The 24,237-nt window shown below is 49.4% G+C and overlaps 1 protein-coding gene across 8 annotated transcripts in view; it reads left to right on the forward strand.

Moving 5' to 3' along the window:
• Rap1gap2 (RAP1 GTPase activating protein 2) overlaps positions 1 to 24,237 on the forward strand; it is a 233,374-nt gene that overhangs the window by 39,328 nt on the left and 169,809 nt on the right. For 6 of the 8 annotated variants that reach the window (XM_075991704.1, XM_075991705.1, XM_075991712.1 and 3 more), the window contains one exon: positions 10,924 to 10,959. In XM_075991704.1, the coding sequence (XP_075847819.1) occupies positions 10,924 to 10,959 (36 nt within the window). Of the gene's footprint in view, positions 1 to 4,183; positions 4,243 to 10,923; positions 10,960 to 22,152; positions 22,292 to 24,237 lie in introns of those variants that run through there. The other 2 variants (XM_075991707.1, XM_075991710.1) reach the window with 2 other exon arrangements.

The raw sequence follows: 24,237 nt of genomic DNA on the forward strand, positions 1-24,237 counted from the left end.
TGGCAAGGAGCTTGTCTCATTGTTCAGTCCCCACTGGCATCTACGAGGTCTGAGCTGCCCAAGCAGAGGAGACTACATTGCTCTTTCTATCCGGGGTCACAGAGGAGGGGCTACTGCTGACAGGTAGCTCTAGTCCCAGCCAGCTCTCCAGTTTCATCTACCCAAATGTCTATGGGATGGGTGAGTTAGAAGGAACCCTCTCCCAAAGCTGGGGTCTTGTCCCCTAGTACGGTCCTCCAGAAATACCCACAGGCTCTACCAGGGAAGCTGAACCTTGTGACCTGTGACTCAAAGTAGGCTCGTGTGTGTGTGTGTGTGTGTGTGTGTGTGTGTAGGAGCAGGCCAGGGAAGAATGGGCTGGTGCTAGGAGGGCTTTGTATTTGCTTTTTCCCATATCATTCTGATCCATCATGAGCCATGCATTGCTTTCAAGGCCGTAGCCTTCCATTCTGTACAACGCATGCTGCATAAATTTTGTATTCCAGTCTCTTCCTCACTGGCCGGTATTTGACTGAACCAAGTTAGGTGGTTAGGTCAGTGCTGGCTTGTAGTGATCTCCCAGAAATGGGTGCTATCCCTGTTCTGGTCCCGGCTCATTTTTACTTTATCGAGTCATCGGAGGTGTGGGAGGGTGCTGGGCTGTGGTGGGTGGGTGGGTGGGGGTAGGGGAGCTGGGCAGGCTCACATAGTGTTTCCCTTTTCGCTTGGCTCACAATCCTTCCCAGAGATCTGGGTGGCCTTCTGCCCACCCCACAGAAGAGGAACCAAGAGGGCAGAGTAAGTGGGGGCAGGAAGCGGAAAGGGACTGGGGACAGGGGTGGAGTCCTGGTAGGTGGTAATTATAATAGTTCCTATGGAAGGACAGGACCCTGTGCCAAACATTTCCATTCATTCATAACATGGTAAGGTTGGCAACATCCTTCCTGTATGACAGAGAAGATAGCTGAGACCAGAGAGATTAAATCAGTTAAGTGAGGTCACCCATCCTCAGAGCTTGGGAGCCTGAGGACTGAGCAGGGGCCAGTGCAAATGGCTCTGGAACGGCTCCTACCCGCCTCCAGGACTCAGGTACTGAAATGAGAAGTCACACAGGTGCTTCCCTCTGTCTGCCTGGGCTCTTACCCTGGGGCTGAAGGGACTCTGGGTTCCTCTGGCCTCTCCAATGCCCCTGGATCCAGATGTCCTTAAGGAATCCAGGATGCTCCATGTCCCCTCGCTACCAATGCTCCAGGCTGCTGTTGCTTCTTGGAGGATGTCTGAGTCCTATCAGTGCTCCTTGTGACTGCTAGGAGTCAGAAACTCAGGAGACAGCCATTAGCCTAGCCTGAAGCCTGAAACCCACCCTGTTGCTGCGTGGATACTCTGCAGCTATTTGGGCCTGGGCCCATGTGCTTCTTGGCTCTGGAACACTTAGCATAGGTGGCCTCAGACCTTCACGTCTCTGTGGAGCAGGAGGCCTAGTAGAACATCTGTCAACTGTGCCTTCCCCAGCAGAGGTGTGATGGGCAGTGCTCACACATGGCCTGTGTGGGTGGTGGGGTGTGTCCAAGTCTGGTGCAACTGCAGCACCACCTTTTTCTTTGACGCATACATGAAAGCATGCTAGTGTGTGCTCCTGGGACAACCTCACTCTCAGCTCTTGCTGACTGATGAAACGCGAGACGTTTGAAGGAGGCATTCTGCTCTTAATGGACTCATGTGATACCCACCCTAGCCTTCCCTGGAAACTGTGTGGCTCACCCTGGAGCTTTTGTACCCAGTGAGGTTGCTTGGTGAACTGGAGGAAGTCTCAGACTTGTCTATGGAAGTAGGCACAGTGGTAGATGGGCTGTTTGTTGTCTTGTTTATCAAGCTTTTCTTAGGACTTTCCCAGTGGTGAGACAGGGGAAGAAAGAGGAAAGAAGAAAGATCCGGTTTATGCTGGCCCATTGGCTTCTGACACAGCTCGACAGAAGCTCAGATGATGCTCTAAAACTTGATGCCTGGGCTGAGGAGATGGCTTTCAAGCATGAGGACCCGATTTTGGTCTCTAGCACAGGCAATGTGCACTTTTAAAAAAGCCAGGCGTGATGATGTGCAGTTGCAATCCCAGCGCTATGGAGACAGAGACAGGAGCATACTTGGAGCTCTCTGATCAGCAAGCTTAACATAATTGGTGAGCTCCAGGCCAATGAGAGACCCTCTTTCAAAGGAGATGGACGGCAGCATTCTTGAGAATATCTAAGACCACCCTCGGGCCTCCACATGCTCATGTGTGCATGTGGAATCCCACTCACCGTGTGCTTACATGTGCATACACGTGTGTGCGCGCACACACACACACCGAGGAATGAGAAAACAAACAATCCCTCTCTGTCCATTTTCTCTGCCCTCTTTTTGCTGGTTGACTTCCTATACTCTTTATGGTCCCAGCCTTCTGTCCTGTGGTTTAGGACATGGTGCAGACAGTTGAAGGCATCTGTGGATTGGGTCTTAGGGTCTGCTTAGGTCTTCTGAACCTGTTCCTTGTGCCAGTAGAGTAGATGCTGGACTGTCCAGGCTCAGACAGGAATAACCCCTGACCATGGTGCTAATTGAGTGCACATATATTTTCTCTGAGGGAGGTTAAAGGGAAACAGGGCAGGTGGAGCGTTCAGGGTGTCTCTGGGATCTATTGGGAATCTCCTGGGCATGGGGTGGATGCAGGAGCAGCTCGCTGGAGTGAGCATCCTGTAGGAAGCTGTAAGTTCAGCGAGGTCCTAACTAACCTAGGCGGAGTCTTCCTTTCTGGGGTACAAGTGAGCATGAGGTCCAGCCGGAACCAAGGACATCTAGGTTTCTGCTGGGAGCCATAGCGATCTTTGGAGAGGCTGTCAACTCTGCCTTTAGCACTCTGGACAAGGGGATAGAGGTCACTGGAGGCAGCTAGAGAAGCTTCGTGCCCTTCTTCCTTGTTTGTCCCTCAGGGCCACACAACCTGTTGTCTCTGTGATCTGTGTCTGTTATCAGACACGATCGCTGTGTCGGCACTGGTGCGTGTGATTGCGAGGATATCCTGTACTTCCTGCTGGAAAGATGCCCACAGGAATCAGGGAAGTGCTCCCAGTTTGATCTAGACCCTCAAATGGGCCCAAGAAGTGCAGTTCAGAGTCCATACGTATGTATGTATGGTGTGTGTATGTATGTGTATACGTGTGATGACATAGTCCAGGCACATGAGCATTCTGAGTGTATGGATGTACATGTTCATGTGTACACACGAACACCTGTCTGCATTCATGCATGTTCATATGTCCAGATGGGCATCTATAGGTAAATAAAAGGTGTTCACTTTTCTATGTAAAAGTCTGTGTTAATTTTTGTTCACAGGGGCTGGAGAGATGGCTCAGTGGTTAAGAGCATTGCCTGCTCTTCCAAAGGTCCTGAGTTCAATTCCCAGCAACCACATGGTGGCCCACAACCATCTGTAATGAGATCTGGTGCCCTCTTCTGGCCTGCAGGCATACACGCAGACAGAATATTGTATACATAATAAATAAATAAATATAAAAAAAAAAAAAAAAAAAAAAATTTTTGTTCACAGTGCACTCGTGAGTGTGCAAAACATATGTCTAATGATTTGTATGTGGGCATATTCATGCCTGAGTAGACATGTGTGCTTGTATGTGCCCATATGTGTGGATGTATACTTATGTCCTGTGTGTACTGATATGTGCAGTTATCTAAGTGTGGTGGTTTTTTTGACTGTGTGCTGAGCATTGAGGAGCAGCAAGTTCTCTGTCTCAGGCATCTTGGAGTTGGAAAGGGTTCTAGTTTTTTTGTGGCTTCCAGCTGGGTTTCTCCTTCTCTCCCAGGCAAGGCTATGGGAATCCTTGGTCCTCTTTTGGTTTCCAGGAAGCTGCTTTGTGGGGCCAGCTGCCACAGGGGGCTGTGGTGCAATCTGCTGGCTGAGCCCCTTCCGGAGCTGTGGGTTCCTCTGGGTGTGGGGAAGCTGCCCTTTGTGACCTCCCTGCCTACTGTGGTGCCTCCTGGAGTACAGGACACACCTCTAGACCCTGCAGCCTCAGCCACCGGAAGCTCTACTTGGGGGACAGGCGAGGAGGGAGGTGCCCTGCCTGGCGCCCCACCCCACACTGTGGCTGCCACCCTGCCGCTTCTCAGCCTTTTTTCTAACAACCCCGGGGACTTCTCTGGGACCCGGGGCTACACTGCTGCGACCATGATTCGCAGGAAGCGCAGCGTCTCCTTTGGGGGCTTTGGATGGTGGGTGACAGAAGGGGCCATGACTGAGATGAGAGTGGACTTAGAGAATGGGTCTTGTTGGGTGACGGGGCTGTGGGGTTCAGCTCTTGGCTGAGACCTGGGTCTGTGGGGAGCACTTTCAGTTGCCAGGTAGACATGGAGGATCCTGAGGGGCCATTGGAGGCCCAGATCTGCCTGGTTGTGAGAAGCAAGGTCTGCAAGAGATCCAGAAGGTCAGGGTGGCTGCCTCTGTGGGCGTGAGTGTGAGACCGCAGTGGAACGTGTATGTGTGTTCTAGTGTGTGCTCCTGTATGTTCATGCATATCTGTGGGTATTCGTGTGTATGTGCATGCATGTGTGACGTGACTGTAATCTATGGGTGTGTGGTGTGTGCCTGGCTGGATAGATGTGCCTTTGAGTGTGACCACGTGTGTTTTTTTTCTGGTTCAGAGCAAGTACCTACCTTGCTTCTCTGGTGTTCTGTATCCATGTGTGCCTCTCTGGGCTGTTGTGACTCTATGGCAGGAGACCCCTGGGCTGCCACCTCTCTAGGAGTGAGTCGTGAGGGGAGGGACAGACCTGTCTTCAACTTTGCCATTCTCTCTGACCCACCTTGGCTCCATTCAGCCCTGCATCCAGCCTTTCGCTTATCCTCTGAGCTGCTTTTTGGCACTAAGCTTCTGTCTGTCTCCCCAGAGGCTGAAAGCAGGGCCTGAAGTCAAAGACTTGTCTCACCTCACCAGCTGCATGCTGCTCAACCGGCAGTGCAGCCTAGTGGTTTTCCTTGTCAGTTTCTGTTCAGCTGCTGGGCCCAGGGGATTGTGGCCCTGAGGGAGGGAGGATGTCTGGGGCCTTGGCTGGAATGACAGCTGGCACTGGGAGTGGTAGTGGCAGGAAGGTTGGGGGGACACAGCAGGGGTGCGAGGAGAGGGGCTTTTTCTTTCCTCACTTCCCTTTTTGAGAGCACTTGGCCATCCATTCTCTCTCAGGATTCTGGGCACTCTGTGTTTGGCAGACGCTACAGTGAAGGGTGCCAGTGTGGTACCTGCCCACAGGCCATGCCCAGTGCTGGGGGAAGGACTGATGGTGGATCTAGGTCTGATTCACACAGTCTGCTTTCCGCTTTGGGAGGGATGTGTGAAGTTGGTCTGGGATCCCTGCAGCCCGGGGCTTAGGTGGGATCTCGGTCTCCCAGACGCACCCGTGAAGTAGGGCACATGCACACTCAGAGGGCTTGCCAGCAGAAAGCTCGTTTTGCAAGGCTTCGTTATTAGAGTGTGTGTATGTGTGCACGTACCTGCGTGTGCTTATGTGCGCAGGTACATGTGTATGAGTGAACATATATACGTAGAGATTTAAAGACACTTTCAGGTGTCATTCCTTAAGCACCGTTCACCATTCATGTATTAATTTGTTTGTCTATTCAGTTTTAAAGTTCTCAGTCTACGAGTCCTCTCCTAGAAGCATGCACCATCTCCACAGAACCTCTGCTCTGTTAGCCATTGCCCACTCTTCTGCTCCCTTCCGTGCCAGCACCAGTGCTGGCCCCGCAGTCTCTCTGATCTTCTTCATTCTGCTTCCACACTGCTGTCCCCATTTTCCTGAGCTCCTCTCCTCCTCAGGGAGGCTGTGTCTTGCAAGTCTGTGTCTGGGCTCACTTTCTTTAATCCAAGGAATCACGAGTCCTGAGAAGCCAGTTGTCTTACCACCACCCGAGTGGGTTCTGAACCAAATACAAAGAAGACATCTGGTGCCGACTTGTACGTTTTGGCTAGCTTCCCCCGGATTTCTGACTTAGGTACTTTTCCCTTCCTACGGTGAAGTAGATAGTGGGTCACGAGCTTTCTGGTCTGGGGCAGGTACTATGTCATTCTTGGTGCTGGTGAGCTTCAAGCAGCCAAGCAGGAGAAGAGCCCACTCATTTGTCTGTTTTTGAGACAGGGTCTTCACTGGTAAGGTATTCACCGATTAGCCTAGGCTGGCTGGCCTAAGAGCCCTGGAGCTTCTCCCTTCTCTGCCTCTGCAGCCCTGGGCTTAATAGTGTGCACACCACCCTTGGTTTTAAAGAAATGTGTCTTCTGGAGCTTTATTTTTTATTTTAAGATTTATTTATTTTTATGTGTATGGGTGTTATGCCTGCATGTATATCTGCGTGAGGATGCCAGATCCCCTGAAGCTGGAGTTATAGATAGCTGTGAGCTGCCATGTGGGTGCTGGGAATTGAACTTGGGTTCTTTGGAAGAGCAGTCCGTGCTCTTAATTGCTGAGCCTTCTCTCCTGCCCCCCCTGGGGCTTTAATTAAGGTCTTGAGCTCACAAAGCAGACACTTCATTGACTGAATTCTCTTCACAGCCCTTAGTGTTTTTATTTATTTTTTTTGTCCAGCCCCAACAAGCGGGTCTGTGGTACAGAGCCTCCAAGAAAACCTGACTGGTGGTTAAACCTGGTCAGGTGAGGCAGAGGACACAGTGTGTCAAGGAAAGCAGTGGGGAGAGTGACCTAGTACGTCCTAGGGACTCTATGTGCTTTACATTGTCCCCTAAACTGGGTTCCAGGATGACAAACCATTCTCTATCTTCCTCACCAGGGAGTAAAGACCCTGGCACATCAAACATGCCCCGCAGATGCTGGTGGGATAACCGGGGTCTTTCTGATACAATGATGGGTTGAGACCCATTGAGTCTGTAGGGATGTCAGAGGGTTAGGAAAGAGGGCTGGGCTGCAGTGTAACAATCATTGGGGGCACAGCTGTCAGCTAGGAGGGGATGCACAGATGGTTGGGGTACAGAACCTGGAGCCCAGGTCCTCCCAGACAGTGAAGATGATCTCAGATGGAGTTTCAAAAGCTCCACTGATGTCAGGGTACAGAGACAGTGGCGTCGAGGCAGGCATGGTGAAGTGAGTGGGATGCTTCCAGGGAGAGAGGAGCTGGGGACTTGGTTTCCCGAAAGGGACAGCTCCAGCCCCACAACCCTACCCAAACCACAAGCTCCCAGGGTCGCACTCCAGCATGGGAACCCTGGTGGGCAGGCTGCTTGGTGGGAGAGATGTGGGCTCAGGGACCAGGAAGGTCTGCTGTGGTGAGGGATCCTGTCTGAGCAGGCAGAAATTGGGAGGGCACACATGAAGGCAGGATTGAGAGCGGCTTCCACCTCAGCTACTGGGGATCTCTGAGAGCTTGCGCCTTCCCTGGGTCTCTCTGGGTCTCACTTTCCTCATGTGTCAATGGGGACCTCATGCCGTAGCACAGGACTGGTAGAAGAATTAAGAGAGTTCTTGAGAAGATGTAGAACATGTGGGCTTGTGGTCATGGGTTACCAGGGTAGCCCTGGCTATGAGCATTGACAGCAGAATGAGCCATTCTGATTACTGGATAGGTATGGGTTCACTGGGAGGGGCGGAGGGTCTGTCTTCAGGGTAGAAACCTAAGGCCTGGATAAGGCCTGAGGGAGTGGCTGAGAGACACAGGCCACACACCCTGGGTGCAGCTGGCTCTGCTGTTAGGGACTGAGATGAGGGATGCTGGAAGAGTAGCAGAGAGATGGAATCCTGTTCTTTATTGGGGGGCTCCAACACAGCTCAGAGCTTAATGCCAATCAGGGATGTCTGGGCAGCTGTGCCCTTGCCTTGTGGGCTCCTCTCCTTTCTGCCCTCTTTTCCCTAAGGGTTTGCCTATGGGAAGGAGTTGAGCTTGCCAACTGGGGCCTGAGTGAACTTTCAGGGTGCCAAGCACCTTAGAGGTGGTGATGAGTTTCATGCCACTGATGACAATAACACCGATGGTGGTGGAGACACTGATAGCGATGGCGATACCCAGGTAACGATGGTAGTGACGGTGATGCTTAGGTGACATTGGTAGTGATGACTGTGTCGTTGAAGGCGCTGGTGGCTTCTGAGGTGACACAGATGAAAGACTGGTCATGATGGTGACATGGGGGGTGATGATGCTTTCAGTGATGGTTACAACACCGGTTGTGGTGGTGACATGGGTGATGATGGTATACTTAGTGGGAGTGGTGGCATTGGTTGTGATGGGGGCGCAGGTGTTGATGAATTGGTAGTGATGGTGGTGGCATTGGTTGTGATGGGGATGCAGGTGTTGATGAATTGGTAGTGATGGTGGTGGCATTGGTTGTGATGGGGGCGCAGGTGTTGATGAATTGGTAGTGATGGTGGTGGCATTGGTTGTGATGGGGATGCAGGTGTTGATGAATTGGTAGTGGTGGTGGTGGCATTGGTTGTGATGGGGATGCAGGTGTTGATGAATTGGTAGTGATGGTGGTGGCATTGGTTGTGATGGGGGCGCAGGTGTTGATGAATTGGTAGTGATGGTGGTGGCATTGGTTGTGATGGGGGCGCAGGTGTTGATGAATTGGTAGTGATGGTGGTGGCATTGGTTGTGATGGGGATGCAGGTGTTGATGAATTGGTAGTGATGGTGGTGGCATTGGTTGTGATGGGGATGCAGGTGTTGATGAATTGGTAGTGATGGTGGCATTGGTTGTGATGGGGATGCAGGTGTTGATGAATTGGTAGTGATGGTGGTGGCATTGGTTGTGATGGGGATGCAGGTGTTGATGAATTGGTAGTGGTGGTGGCATTGGTTGTGATGGGGATGCAGGTGTTGATGAATTGGTAGTGATGGTGGTGGCATTGGTTGTGATGGGGATGCAGGTGTTGATGAATTGGTAGTGATGGTGGTGGCATTGGTTGTGATGGGGATGCAGGTGTTGATGAATTGGTAGTGATGGTGGTGGCATTGGTTGTGATGGGGGCGCAGGTGTTGATGAATTGGTAGTGATGGTGGTGGCATTGGTTGTGATGGGGCGCAGGTGTTGATGAATTGGTAGTGATGGTGGTGGCATTGGTTGTGATGGGGGCGCAGGTGTTGATGACACTGGTAGTGATGGTGGTGGCATTGGTTGTGATGGGGATGCAGGTGTTGATGAATTGGTAGTGATGGTGGTGGCATTGGTTGTGATGGGGATGCAGGTGTTGATGAATTGGTAGTGATGGTGGTGGCATTGGTTGTGATGAGGATGCAGGTGTTGATGAATTGGTAGTGATGGTGGTGGCACAGGTGTGATATGAAGTGGGTGACGATGGCACTGTCAGGTTGTAGTTCCTCTTGCTATGATGGTTTGGAGGCTGATGCCTGTTAGTGATGGTGGTAACAATGACTGTAAAAGTGGCACAGGTGATGATGACTCTTAGTGACGGTGGCAGCAATGGTCACAATGGTGACCCAGGTGAAATGACCTCTAACCAATAAAAGACGGGAAGAACCTTGCCCACTGCTTCTCTGGTGGGCAAAGGAACCTCCCTTTCCAGCCATAAGGGCTGGCATATGTGGGGTAAAAATAGAACCTCACACATGGCCTCCGTTGCCAGAGAAGGTGGTGCAGGCAGGGGTGGGGAGCGCTGCTGTGCACAGCAAATGTGCTCTTCCCTGCTCCCAGTTTGAGCCAACCTGCAGCTCTCCTTGGAATCTGCTGTTGGCTTCTGTCCCAGGGGTGGGACCTCTGATGGAAGAGCATCTCGCAGAGCAGGAGAGTTCCTGTGGCTGAGGTGCTTTTTCTCCTGTGTCATCTACACAGAACGTCGAGGGCTCTAGATCAGCGTTTCTCAGCCTGTGGGTTGCAGCCCCTTTGGCAAGCCTCTACCTCCAAAAATATTTACATTACAATTCATAACAGTAGCAAAATTATAGTTATGAAGAATCAGCAAAAATAATTTTATAGTTGGGGGTCAGCACAGCGTAAGGAACTATATTCAAGGGTTGCAGCATTAGGAAGGTTGAGAACCACTGCTCTAGAGTCAGACCCGGCCAGAGCGTTCACCCCATGAAGCCGAGTTTCAATCTCTAAAATCCCGAGAGCCCTAGTACCTTTCTGTTTCAGTTTCATTTCTGCTGCAGTGACAGAAACCTGACCAAAGCGACTTTAGGGGAGAAAGATCACTGAGAGAAGTCAAGGCAGGAACTTGAAGACAGGCCTGCTTGTTATTGCATGCAGCATCACCTCTGAGCAAGGAGCTCATCTCACAGTCAAAGAAGCATGTCTGTCTGTCTTTCTGGCTGGCTTAGGCATACATACATAGACACACACACACGTAGAAAGTTGTTTTGATTATTTTTTGTTTTATTATTTTTAATTACATGTATGTGTCTGTGTGGGGGTATATGCATACGAATGCAGGTGCCCTCAGAGGCTAGGAATGTTTGACGTTCCTGGAGCTGCAGGTCGGGGTGGTTGTGATCCCCCCTAATATACAGGTGCTGGGAATTGAACTTGGGTCCTCTGTAAGAACAATACATGTGTTTAACTGCTGAGCCAGCTTTCCAGTTCTCAACTAACTTTCTTGTACAGTTCAGGACTATGTACCTAGAGAATGGTGCTGCCCACAGTGGGCTCGGGCCTCCTACATCAATTGCCGTTATGACAATCTCCCACAGATACGCTCACAGGCCGCTCTGATCTAGGTATTTCCTTTTTCTAGACAGTTTTCAGTTGTGTCAGGTTGACAGAAGCCGCCCAGGGGGAAGCTTCTCATGGGGGTTTGTGTGGCTCAACCCTTATGGAACTCCGATTTCCTTTCTTGAACTGGAGGAAAGATTGCCTCGTGGCAGCTTTCCTTGTAGGGCAGATGCAGAAGGGAGCCTGCATTTCTACACTGACTGAAGTTTTTGCTTTTCTCTTGGCAGGATTGACAAGACCATGCTGGCAGGTCTGAAGGTCAAGTGAGTAGCTTTCCAATTTTTTCTTTTTGTTTGTTTGTGTATTTTTTGTTTTTCGAGACAGGGTTTCTCTGTAGCTCTGAAGCCTGTCCTAGAACTGGCTCTGTAGGCCTGGCTGGCCTCAGACTCAGAGATCTGCCCACTTCTGCTTCCGAGGTGCTGGGATTAAAGGCGTGTATCACCACCGACTGGCCCCTTTCCAGTTCTTTAGGGGTCAGAGATGACAACAGACTGATGTCCCTGTTCTGAAGTAATGGGCCCCCGAGCCCTGGGACCTGGTGTGTCCATATTGTGTGTGACAGGCAGATGCTATGTATTGTCAGATTCCAGGCCAGGCTGAAGGGGCTTCTGCACTGGAGGAGGCTGGGTGGGCGTCTTGAGCCCTGGATATCCAGAGAAAGGCAGAGGCGTGAGTGACAGCGACGGGAGCAAGCATGGTAGGAATGCATTAGTGGGGATGACTTTCGGGCTGCACACTTATTGAAAGAAAGATGTATTTTCTAATATTTAAATTTTTATGTGAAGTCTCAATTCAAAGAGAGCATCTTTCTAACATTTCCTATCTATTTGTAAACATTGTCCTAGGACCTCTTTCTTAAATTATTACTGTTTCACTCTGTGTGTATGGATGCTTTGCCTGCAAGCTTGTCTGTGCATCATGGGTGTGCCTGTTGCCTGCAGAGACGTAGGATTCCCAGACATTGGAGTTGCAGACAGTTGTGAGCCATCTGTGGGTGCTGGGAATCAAATCCTGGTCCTCTGGAAGAACAACAAGTGTTCTAAACCACTGAGCCATCTCTCTAGCCCCTAGAACCTCTCTTAAAACACCATTAGTCTGTGTGTGGGATCAGCTGGCCATTGCATCATCTGTTACTGACTGGTCACACTGCTGAGCCCAGCCTGGAGGCTCTCAGAGGCTTCCACACCACAAGTCTTAGGCCTGGGAACTGTAGGCTTAGGCCTGACAAATAGTTGCTGGTCTTTGTGGGAAGGGTGAACAGAGGCCCCTTTGTCTTGAAACTGTTGTCTTCCCTTCCCTCACCCCCTTTATTCTGTTCCCCTTTCTGTTCTGTAAACTATTTGGTCATTATCATTATGCCTTCTCTCAAGAGACTTACCCAATTTTAAGAACCTTCCATGTACATGCCTCTCTTGGGCCTGTTCCAACTGAATGAATTGAAAAGATAGAAAATTCTAGAAGGAACAAAAGCATTGATAACTACTGAAGATGTTTTTCTGCTGCATGTGAATTAGTTTGTACATGAAAATTTGTACAAGGGTTCAGTGGGCATGCACAAAGCCCTGGGTTCACTTAGCAGAACACAGACACACACACACACACACACACGCACGCACGCACACACACACACATAGACAAACACACAAGGCACACATAGACACACACAAGCACACACAGGCACATATAGACAGACAGACACATACACAGAAACAGACAAACACACGCACATACATTCTTTAACAAGTGGCTTCTCTGGTTGTCTCTGCTCCAAATCAGCTAAAGTGAGTCGTCTGGTTGCCAGTGTTGGCTTTTCTGGGTATAGGTGCCAGGATCAAAACAGTCAGACTTGAGGATTGGCATGTGAGGGGATAAGAATAGAAGGCCTTCCTTCCACTCAGTTGTAAGATGAGGGCTTGGGGAGGAGGGGATGGTGAGCAGGGCTTGGAAAGACATTTTAGTCTTTCCACAGAGTTGAGGCCAGAAATGCTCACGGAGCACCCTTGGCTTCCAAAGCTGCTCTCAAGCTGGGGAAGGATGATTGGGCCACTGTCCAGTGTGGTGTGTACATCAGCACAGTCCACTTTAGGGCAGGCTGTCTAGGCAGTACACCGAACTCTTCAGTTTCATTTCCTTTTGCTTTGTTTTATTTTGTTTGTGCTAGGACTTGAACCCAGGAGTTTGTGCAGGCTAGGCAAGTGCTCTCCCACTGAGCTCTATCCCGCCATTTTTAAAATTTATTTTGTGCATGGGGTGGGGCACATGCCATGGTGCTTGTGTGATGGTCAGAGGACAGCTTGCTGCACCCAGTTCTCTCCTTTCGCTGTGTGGGTTCCAGGGATCAAACTCGGGTCATCAGGCTTGGCAGCAAGTGCCTTTACCCATGAGCCATTTTGACGGCCCTGGTTTTACTTTTAAAAATACTCTGTGTGTATGTGTGTGTGTGTGTGTGTGTGTGTGTGTGTGTGTGTGTGTACACATGTGCAGAGTACAGAAGAAGGCATAGGATCCCCTGGTACTGGAGTTACAAGTGGTTGTGAGCTGTCCATTGAGGGTGTTGGGAATTGAACCCAGGTCCTCTGGAAGTGCTCTTGTTCATTGTGACATCTCTCCAGTCTTGTTCTTTCTACTTTTTAAAATGCGGCACAGTGTTTCATTAAGTTTCCCAGATTGGTCTTGTATTGTGTTAACTTTTTCTGGAGTGTTGTGAAGGAGAGGTCTGTTCACTCCAGGTAGGGCGCCAATGACAGACCAAAGAAAAGACTTCATGCAAGTGTAGCTTGGTGAACTAATGAATTGAGTTGGGGTGACTCACAGGAGCTTGGCTGAGGGGCTGCCTGCAAGAGTGTGGACAACTTACTGGTCACTATGCCACCTAAGAAAGGCCCTTCCTCTTTAACAACTGTTAGCTGCTTGTTTTTCCTTTGGGGAAAAGGCTTGTAAGAGCCTCACGTACCAGTAAATCCTTCCCTGCCTCCTGTACCCTCTCTCCTTTAGAAGGGAGTACTTTTTAGCCCAGTCTTGTGTCTCACGTGGATAATCTGAGAGGCTATGATAACAATGGCCATGTTATGCCGGGAGGACGGAGAGAACAACACCTTGAGTCTGTAATCCTGCTCAGTCTCTCCAGCACCCAGGATTACAGGCTTGTATATACCTTCAGCTTTTGGCAACACGTCTGGCCTTTCCAGAGCTTCCCAGGGGTGTATCTGCATATTGAATGGGGTGTGAGGTGTTAGACAGGGTTGCTGAGGGACATGGGGGTAGAAAAGTGTTTTTTTGGGGGGGGTTGCTTTAAGCCATCTAGGGCTGCTACAGCAGTGGTTTATAGAGGCCCTGTTTGTTTTAAGCAGAATATTTATAACCTGTAATGGAGGGGGTGTATAGCGTGGTGTGAAAGCTGGGGGGATGAGGCAGTGCCGAGAGTTGCTCCAGCAGGGTCTATGAATCTGTGAGGGACAGAGTGCGGGCGTGGGGGACATGGCATTGAGATGGTGGTGTCCTGCAAGGTGGAGGACTGAATTTCTGACTCCAGGAAACAAGCTTTCCACTGACTGTGTGGCACAGGCCTGTAATTCCACCACTCAGGAGGGAGAGGCTGGAAGATCTGGAGTTGACCAGGAAGTTCCGGCGTTCAAGGTCATCACTGGCTATTGCCTGGGATACATGAGACCCTGCCTCAAACAAGAAAAAGAACAACAGAACAAAAACTTTGGTGTGTAGTCTGGTTAGGCTAAAGATGGGAAATGATCCCACCCAGTATGTTTTAAGGAACCCAAGAGAAGCTCAGGACGGTTTGAACCAGATGCTGGAGGTCCGTGAAAGTTCAAGTAGAATCTTGAAAGAGAGGAACAAAGTTGAGGCTAAAGGGATGGCTCAACAGTTAAGAGCACCAACTGTTCTTCCAGAGGACCTGGAAGAACACCCACATGGCAGCCACAACTGTCTGTAACTTCTTTTCCAGGGATCTGACCCCCTCACACAGATGTACATGCGGGTAAAACACCGATGTACATAAAATACAAATAAATAGATTGTACTTTCTGTAACCAGATGCTTATTTCCTGCCTCACTCACCTGTTCCCAAATACCCAGCTGCTGCTTCCCAAATGACCACACAGAGGCTTGTATTACTTATAGCTCAGGCTTTTTACTAGCAAATTCTTACACTTTAATTAACCCATAATTCTTATCTATGTTTAGCCGCATGGCTAGTACATTTTCTCAGTACAGAATTCTCATTTTGCTTCTCTGCATTTGCTGGCAACTCTTTGACTCCACCCCACCTCTTCCCAGAATTCTCCTAGTTTTGTCACCCCACCTATATATCCTGCCTGGCTACTGACCAATTAACATGTTATTAGACCAACTTGAGTGACAAATCTTTTCAGTGTACAAGAGGATTATCCCACAGTAACTTCCCATATTTAAATTTACCATAAAGCTATTGGTGGCATGGAATTGACATAAATCTAGTACTATAGACCAATAGGATAAAATTCAGAGTTCAGAAATAAACCATTACAGGTGATTTAAAAAAAAACTGCAAGACAATTTTATGGAAAATTAAAAAATATTATTTTACTTTATTTTTATTTATTTATTTTTTGAGACCAGGTTTCTCTGTGTAGTCCTGGCTGTCCTGGAACTTGCTCTGTAGACCAGGCTGACCTTGAACTCGGAGATTTGCCTGCCTCTGTCTTGCAAGTGCTGGAATTAAAGGCATGTACCACTATGGCCTGGGAGTTTGTTTTATTTTATATGCAGTGCTTTGCCTGCATATGTTTATGTGTAATATGCATATGCTTGGTTCTTGCAGAGACCAGACAAAGGCACTGGATTTCCTGGAACTGGAGTTACAGATAGTTGTAAGCCACCATGTGGGAGCTGGGAACTGAAGCTGGGTCCTCTGCAAGAACAACAGTGCTCTTAACCACAAAGCCACCTTTTCAGCCCCTAATAATGAAAAATTTAAAAAGGAAATTACAATGAGATATTATTGCATGCTCCCTGCAATGGCAATTATCTTTGCCATTATCATTGATTATAATAATGATTGGAACGTTCATGGCAGACATATAAAATAGAGCAGCTACTTTGGGAAACAGTCTAACAGCTCCTCAGGAGGTGAAGGCATAGCGTCCTGTCCAGCAATCAGTACTCTCCGACTCACATTGAAGGACAATGAAAACATGGCTGTGTAAAACCCTGCACACTAATGTTCTTTTTTTCTCTTTTTTTATTGATTTTTATTGAGCTCTACATTTTTCTCTGCTCCCCTCCCTGCCTCTCCTCTCCCCCCTTCAACTCCCCCCCCAAAGTCCCCATGCTCCCAATTTACTCAGGAGATCTTGTCTTTTTCTACTTCCCATGTAGGTTAGATCTATGTTAAGTCTTTCTTAGTGTCCTCATTATTGTCTAGGTTCTCTGGGATTGTGGTTTGTAGGCTGTTTTTCTTTGCTTTATGTTTAAAATCAACCTATGAGTGAGTACATGTGATAATTGTTTTTCTGTGTCTGGGTTACCTCACTCAAAATAATGTTTTCTAGCTTCATCCATTTTCCTGCAAAATTCAAGATGTCGTTATTTTTTTCGGCTGTGTAGTACTCCATTGTGTAAATGTACCACATTTTCCTTATCCATTCTTCGGTAGAGGGGCATTTAGGTTGTTTCCAGGTTCTGGCTATGACAAGCAATGTTGCTATGAACATAGTTGAGCACATGTCCTTGTGGCACAATTGAGCATCCTTTGGATATATGCCCAAAAGTGGTATTACTGGGTCTTGAGGAAGGTTTGTTTTCTAATTTTCTGAGAAATCGCCACACTGACATCCAAAGGGGTTTACCAGCTTGCATTCCCACCAGCAATGCAGGAGTGTTCCCTTTTTCCCACATCCTCTCCAGCATGAGTTGTCATCAGTGTTTTTATCTTGACCATTCTTACAGGTGTAAGATGGAATCTCAGAGTTGTTTTGATTTGCATTTCTCTGATGACTAAGGATGTTGAACATTTCCTTAAATGTCTTTCTGCCATTTTAGATTCCTCTGTTGAGAGTTCTCTGTTTGTGTCTGTACTCCATTTTTTTTATTGTATTATGTGTTCTTTTGATGACAAATTTCTTGAGTTTTTTTGTATATTTTGGAGATCAGACCTCTGTCTGATGATGGGTTAGTGAAGATCTTTTCCCGTTCTGTAGGCCGCTGTTTTGTCTTGTTGACCATGTCCTTTGCTTTACAGATGCTTTTCAGTTTCAGGAGGTCCCATTTATTAATTGTTTCTCTCAGTGTCTGTGCTGTTGGGGTTATATTTAGGAAGTGGTATCCTGTGCCAGTGTGTTCAAATATACTTCCCACTTTCTCTTCTGTAAGGTTCAGTGTGGCTGGCTTTATGTTGAGGTCTTTGATCCATTTGGTCTTGAGTTTTCACACTAATGTTCTTGGCAGCATTGATAATGATAACTCTCAAGTGTAAAACACCCAAATGTTTCCCAGCAGGTGATTAGGCAAAAGGTGGTATATCTATAAATGGAATATTATGGAATAAGAGCAAGTTACATAAAAGGAGTCAGACCCTGAAAACCACCTCTTACACCCTTCTACTTACATGATATGTCTTGAACAGGCAAGCCCCTAGAAACTGAGTTAGTTAATGGTTTCTGAGGACTTGGGGATCTGCTGGGAGAGGAGGAAGGCGCGTGAAATTCGAAAGATAATAGGCTTCTGGACTGCGAACAGATAGTATGATGATGGTAGTGGTGGCGGTGACACAGTTTGTGACTGTCCTGAGAAACACCGATTTGCCTCAATAAAGCTAACTTTTGTTTTCGTTTTGAGACAGGGTCTCACGCAGTTCCGTCTGACCTCAAGCTCCCTTTGTAGTCAGAACTGACCTTGAACCCCTGATCCTCTTGCCTTTACCTCCCACGTTCTGGGATTACAGGCCTTTGCTACATGCTCCGCTTTATCAATAATGCATCTTCAAAAGAGAATCTAATTAGCCCAGCCCTTGTCAGTGTATGGCCAAGGTCCAAACAGTTTGGATGAGAGATGGCTACTTCTCTAGGTGTGCGCTCGTTTGTTCTTAGAGGAGAAAGGCAAGAAGACACCACAAGAGGTCACATCTAGTTCCTACTTGCCTTGGGACTAAACTCATCTGGTCTTATCGTCCTTTTCTTATAGTTGGCAATGTAGGTCCTATTGGACTGAAGATGTGGCTTTAGACTGTGGTTCTGCTGACTGGCTGGTCAGTTGAGCAGCCCAATTCACACTGCAGGGGTTCCCCCAGGGTCGAAGACTTTCTGCTTCTGTCTCTGCTATTGAAGCATCTTTCCTTCTGCAGTCAGTTCTCTGGCAGGCAGCAGGCACTCCTGGCCTGTGGCCTGTGTTCTTGATTTCCTCTGCTCATTCCCCAGGGACCTGGTGTCATTGACACCAAGATGGTCCTGGAGGTGTCCCTGAGGCTTGTAATTCTGTCCCATCAGCACCGAACACTGAGATTTTATCACCTGCTGCCCAGAGGCTCTGCAGCCACCATGTGGAGAAGGGGCCATTGCTTTTGGCATTTGAGAGACAGGAAGATAGACACTTGGAGAGCTTGTGAATCTTGTTCAAGGTCATCAGCAAGAAAGGCGTGAAGGTAGAGTTTGAATCCAGGTTTGTGTTTTGTTCCATGAGAACAGAGCTGAGGGTTCTGAACCCCTATGTTCTGATCAGAGGTCTACCTCACAACACTGACCTCCCAGTGCCCACCTCTCTGCTGGATGCCCACACTGGGAGGGGGCTATGATGCCTGCATGAGGAGGGCCCCCAGAGGCAAGGACTTAACCATAGTTGGAGATGCAAGGAACATGGGGCCACACAGGAAAACAGAGATGGGTTGGTGGCAATACCATGCAGGAGAAACAGGCTTGAATTGTGTGTTGGCAGGCCCAGGCTCTAAACCCAGTCTAACAAATGGGCAAGTTACTATCTTCTCTAGGTATGTAAAATGGGAGAGCTGGGTCAGTGAATGGCCTGCTCCTCTCTACTTGAACATTCTAATCCTCTCTAGCGTTAACATACTAGCCTCATTCGTGTCTTATGCCCTTTCTTTTTTGTCAGTGCTGGGGATCAAACCCAGGACCTTGTATATGCAGGACAAGTTATCAACCACTAAGCCACATTCCAGTCTTGGCTTATGTCTTCTTGTGTTTTTTGGAGGGAGTGATGGGACCAGAATGATGGTAGATGCTTCCCACTGAGCAAGTAAATATGCTTGTTTTAAAGGCTGTACCTTTCATGTCTGGATCCCCAAGACTGGACATTGGGCAGGTACAAAACGAGGTTCTTAGTATAGGTTTAGTGAATGATGAAATTGTGGATCATATGCTTAGCCCATCACAAGGAAATAGGATCCAAGATGGAAATAAAAGACAAAGGCAGATGGAGGGATCCTGATGGAGGGGCAGAGGCAGGTGGAGGGTTGCTGGGGGATGGTAGGCAGAGGCAGAGGCAGGTGGAGGGATGCAGGTGGGAGGGTAGGCAGAGACAGGTGGAGGGATGTAGGTTGGAGGGTAGGCAGAGACAGGTGGAGGGATGCAGGTGGGAGGGGAGGCAGAGACAGGTGGAGGGATGCAGGTGGGAGGGGAGGCAGAGACAGGTGGAGGGATGCAGGTGGGAGGAGAGGCAGAGACAGGTGGAGGGATGCAGGTTGGAGGGGAGGCAGAGGCAGGTGGAGGGATGCAGGTGGAGGAGGAGACAGAAGTAGGAGGATGGATACAGGTAAAGTGGTCAGCATGTAGGAGTCCCCCATCTTTGGCCTGCCCTGGGAGCTGGCTTAGGACAAAGATACAGTAACTGAATCACAGTCAGCCCAGTCTACCCAGAGAAAGTCCCAAGAAGGGGCCCCTCAATCCTGTGTGTGTGTCTATCTGTCTGATGCATGGCTTGAGTCACCTGAGATGACTGTTGTGCCTAGGGACAGTCACAGGGAGCAAATGCACATGAGCATGGCTCAGGGAAGATCATCTCCCCTGCTGGGAAATGTCATGCCCAAGTGCCCAAGTCTGAGTCTCTTAGCTGGTAGGATAAGGAGCCTGACTGGGGGCTGGAGAGATGGCCCGACAGCCAGTGGCATAGGCTGTTCTCTCAGGAGACCCTAATTTAGTTCCCAGCCCCCACAAGTGACTCACGGTCATCCTAACTGCAGTTCCAGAGCATCCAATGCTCTCTTTTCGCCTCCTCAAGTCCCAGACACACAGAATGTACATATACACATGAAGGCAACGCATATTTTTACATAGAATAAAAATAAATTAATCTTTAAAAAAAGAGAACCCACCTGTATAATTGATGGTCCATTCTTGGCCTTTAGAAGCGACATCTCTGACTGGCAGAGATCACTGACGGGGCCGAGTGCAAATTTGTCCTTGGATTTCATCCTCAAGGGAGGGAAGGAGAGGCCTGACTTGGGTTGAGTGTGCTGTGCCTTGGCCATAGGCAGCCATTGCTATTCTGAGTTGATGATTTAAGCAGCTAAGGGTTCAATCAGAAACAAGGTGGTCACACAAGTGGGAACAGCCGTGTGTCAGTACAGCTTCACCTGGCCACCAGGACCCCTGAGAGCAGCCACTATAGACACTGTGTAGGACAGGGCACACCACCTCTAGGAAGGGCCATTTCTTGCTTTGTCACAGCCCTTCACCAGCTCCCCTACCCCCGCTTTTCTTTGGAGACAGTCTCACCATGTAGCCCCGGCTGACCTGAAAGTTACTCTATGGATCAGACTGGCTTGAGATCACAGATATGCCTGTCTCTGCCTCCTGAGTGCTGGGATTAAAGATGTGTACCATTGTACCCAGCTTTTTTTTTCTCCCACAAAGTCTTCCTCTGCCAGGCTACAAGAGCAATGTACAATTTAGGTGATTATCTCTGCAGACATCTGCTTTCTTGGTGCCAGCCAGTCATGATCTCATCAGAGGGAAGAGCTAGTGGAGTCAGGGCTCAATTGTCTGGGTACCAGTGTGTATTTCAGCCTTCCCAGAGATCCCATTTCTTTGTAGTCGACAGCTGATGCCTACTTAATAGCTCCCTTCATTGTTCAAGGGCCATGATGAGCAGTTCACAAATGAACTTTATTTATTGTGGATCACAAGAGTCTTTAGGTCAACACAAAGATGATCTAGAACTTTCTACAGTCGACTCTTACTAGCTCCAGTACTACACACCTAGAACATCTGCTGAGCTTTTTGGACTTGTTGTCAAAGACATGGGGAGCTCGATGCTTTGTGGGGAGAAGATTGAATCAGTTCAACCAACGTCTATTGGGCACCTACATGCCAAATCCACTGCTATGCTAGGGATGGTGAGAGGACGGGAACAGGGATGGGAACGCAGTCTGCTCTTGGTAGCTTTCAGCCCCACAGGGACTGTGCACACAGTTGCCATGGGATGTAGCAAGGGTTGCCACTTGCCCTCCGCTTCTGGAGACCTGTGGCTGGCCTAGGGTGTCTCTAAGGGTGTGTCAGGTCAGTGGTCCAGCGGGGGAAGAATGGCTTGGTGCTGCATCACTGTGTCGTGAAGGCACCGAGGTGTGAGCGGCCTGGGTGGGAGGACTGGGAGCTGATGTTCTTGCCAGACAGGAGACAGGCCCGAAGGGATGGGTTGGGCTGCCTGTAGGAGTGCGGCTGGGCTGTGGGAGGGCTGGGCAGAAGAAGGGGGGTTTCAGAAGGTGTGAGAGTGGCCAGGTTCAGATACTTCATGGGCTACAGGCCAAGTGGGGTGGTAGGACTAGAGAGAGTGAGCGCTGGGTGGATGTGGGTTCCCTCTGTGGAGATGGGGAACTCAGGAATTGGCTCAGTTTCAGGGAGGCGATAGGGCTGTGACTGTAAAACCTCTTCTCTTTCTGCTCTTTATCCTGTGTTGTTTGGGATCCTGGGACTTATATGTGCCAGCTAGTAGGAGGGGATAGAGAAGCAGAGTGTGGAGGGCTGGGGAGCTGGTGTGTCAGCGAGGCAAAGGGCGGTGCTCTCTTTCTGTCCCTAGGCACAATGGGGTTATCTTTGCTCTGCCCCCCAACCTAGCTCAGCTCTTGGTGTACCTTCAGTGGGTGAGCTTTAGGTGAGCTCCTTGTGCCTGGAAGCTGGTGTCCTGAGCTTGCAGTGAACCATAGGGGAGCGTGTTTGTTTCTATGCCCAGTGTCAGATCCCGGGATGATGATTTCTTCAGAATGAGCCCAAGCCTGGATAATGTTGGTGTGTGTGTGTGTGTGTGTGTGTGTGTGTGTGTGTGTGTGTATGTTTACCCATGTGAGTGGACACACAAGCTTAGAGGGCCTATGTGGGTGCCTGTGTGGTGCCTTTTTTGGCTTTAGCGAGTTCCTATGGTAACCATGAACATGTCTGTTTTGGGATCTGAGTCTGGGGCGGTGTGAGTGGCTACCAGGAGAAGCAAGGCAGGCGGATGCTTAGTTAGTGTTTGGGCTGCATCCTGACTTCATTGCCAGGCACTGGGGATGTACCTGGAGGTTCCATCTGCTAGGTGGCAAGTTGTGCAAACTCCAGGGACCTGTGCACTTTAGTCTCATCCTGACCAGTTCCCATCAATGCCCAGGAAGCTCTGGTGAGTCCATGTCCTGATGTGTGGGCTTTTGGGTTTGATCAGGGTTGGTGCGTCTCATAAGGTTCTGGGGACCAGAGCTCTGAAGTGGGTGTGGGACAGCAAAGAAAGGCTCACCTTATCCTTGGATCCCGTGAGGGTGCTTTCGCATAGCTAGTGGAGCCATGGAGCGGAATGGGCATAGCTAACTGTGTTAGTGAGGGAGGTGGGATGCCTGTGGCCTGCAGTCTGGGCTTGACTCTTCCTGTGCCCTCCTTTACCCTGCTTACTCCTGGAGGCCTTGTGTTATGCTGCTTGGAGTTCTTGACAGGCTCTGTCAGGCCTGATGGGAAGAGCAGGAAGGAGGTGGACATTCTGTGGTTTGTCTGGACTATCTGGGCCTCCCTGGGAGGCCAACTCCACAGTATCATTTCCGGAGTCCTGGGAAGAGAAGGAAGCCATGAGGAGAGACCCTGAATCTGCAGGGTCCTGGAGACTGAGGGCTTGGAGCAAACAAGACAGACCAGCCACGAATTCGCCCTGTCTCTGAAGCTTGTCCATTTGCTTAAGCTTGGCTGTCTCCAATGTCGGGGAGCTCACTACCTTTCACGGGTGCCTTGTTTATTGGAATATAGTTCTGCTTGCTCACTGATGTTCATCATTTTCATTTTGAATCTCTGAAACTGCTATTGCATAACCCAGTCATATCCCTCCTCCTCCTCCTCAACAAAGCTAATCCCCTGTTGTTCTTCTGGGGGCTTCCCAGTGCTTGGAAGTCTCCCCTTGTGCTTAATTCTTACCCTCTCCTGGCTGAGCATCCTGGAACCTTCACTGCACAGGGTTTCTCAGGGCCTGGCCTGGGTTTTGTTTGTTTGTTTGAAGTTTTCCTTCCTTCCTTCCTTCCTTCCTTCCTTCCTTCCTTCCTTCCTTCCTTCCTTCCTTCCTTCTTCCTTCCTCCCTCCCTCCTTCCCTCCCTCCCTCCTTCCTTCCTTTTGTTTTTTTGAGACAGGGTTTCTCTGTGTGGCTTTGGAGCCTGTCCCGTAACTAGCTCTGTAGATCAGGCTGGTCTCGAACTCACAGAGATCCGCCTGCATCTGCCTCCCATGTGCTGGGATTAATGACATGCACCCCCCCCCCCCGCTTTGTTTGAAGTTTTCTAGATGGCCTGCATGAGCCTCCACAGATATGAGGCAGGAGCTTACTAAATTGCCAAGGCTGGCCTTGAACTTGCGATCCCTTTGCCTCTGGAGAGGATGAGGTTACAGGCCTTGCTCACCTTACTGTTACAGGAGCTGCTTAAAAGCCTCTTTGGAAATCTGGAGTTTGGGCAGTCTTGACAACTAACATAAGAGCTAAGAAAGCAGCTGGACAGGGCTGGGGTTACCTGTGGGTGGCCTTGGCCTTGATGTGCCGTTCCCTACTCCCTGCTCTCGCGTCTCTGTGGCTGTCCTCAGGTCCCCTTTGCCCTTTACAGCTCTTGCCCCCTTACTGGCTGCCTGATCATTTCCGGCTCTGTTCCCAGACTGGCTCCCTCCCAATTAACCTTTTCTCTCTTTCATATCTAATGCTTCCTCTCTCTCTGGGCTGAGAAACCTCTGACTCATGTAGGGCTGGTCCTCCTGCCTCCTAGTTCAGGCCCATTATCTCTTGCCCAGACAGTGATGGAAGTTCGGAGTTAATCCCCTGTGTCTGCCAGTGTGACTAAGTTTTCATCTCACTCCGACTGTCCTGCTCTGGGGAGTCAGATGCAAATATGCGTGCAGACTGTGTTAGTGCTGACCCCACAGGGGCTTGTCCCCAGGAGCTGTTGTGGGTTGGCCCCCATCTCTGATGGTGGGGCTGGTAGGCATGCCTGTGTGGGGTTTGCGGGAACTTCTCTTTTTGGAATGCTCACCAACTGTCTTAGGTCCACAACCAATAGTAAGACCCTTGCTTTCTTTTCACAAGGCTGTGGTCTCTAGATGTCTGTG

This window comes from Microtus pennsylvanicus, chromosome 11 (assembly GCF_037038515.1).
Source record: "Microtus pennsylvanicus isolate mMicPen1 chromosome 11, mMicPen1.hap1, whole genome shotgun sequence".
Classification (NCBI taxonomy): domain Eukaryota; kingdom Metazoa; phylum Chordata; class Mammalia; order Rodentia; family Cricetidae; genus Microtus; species Microtus pennsylvanicus.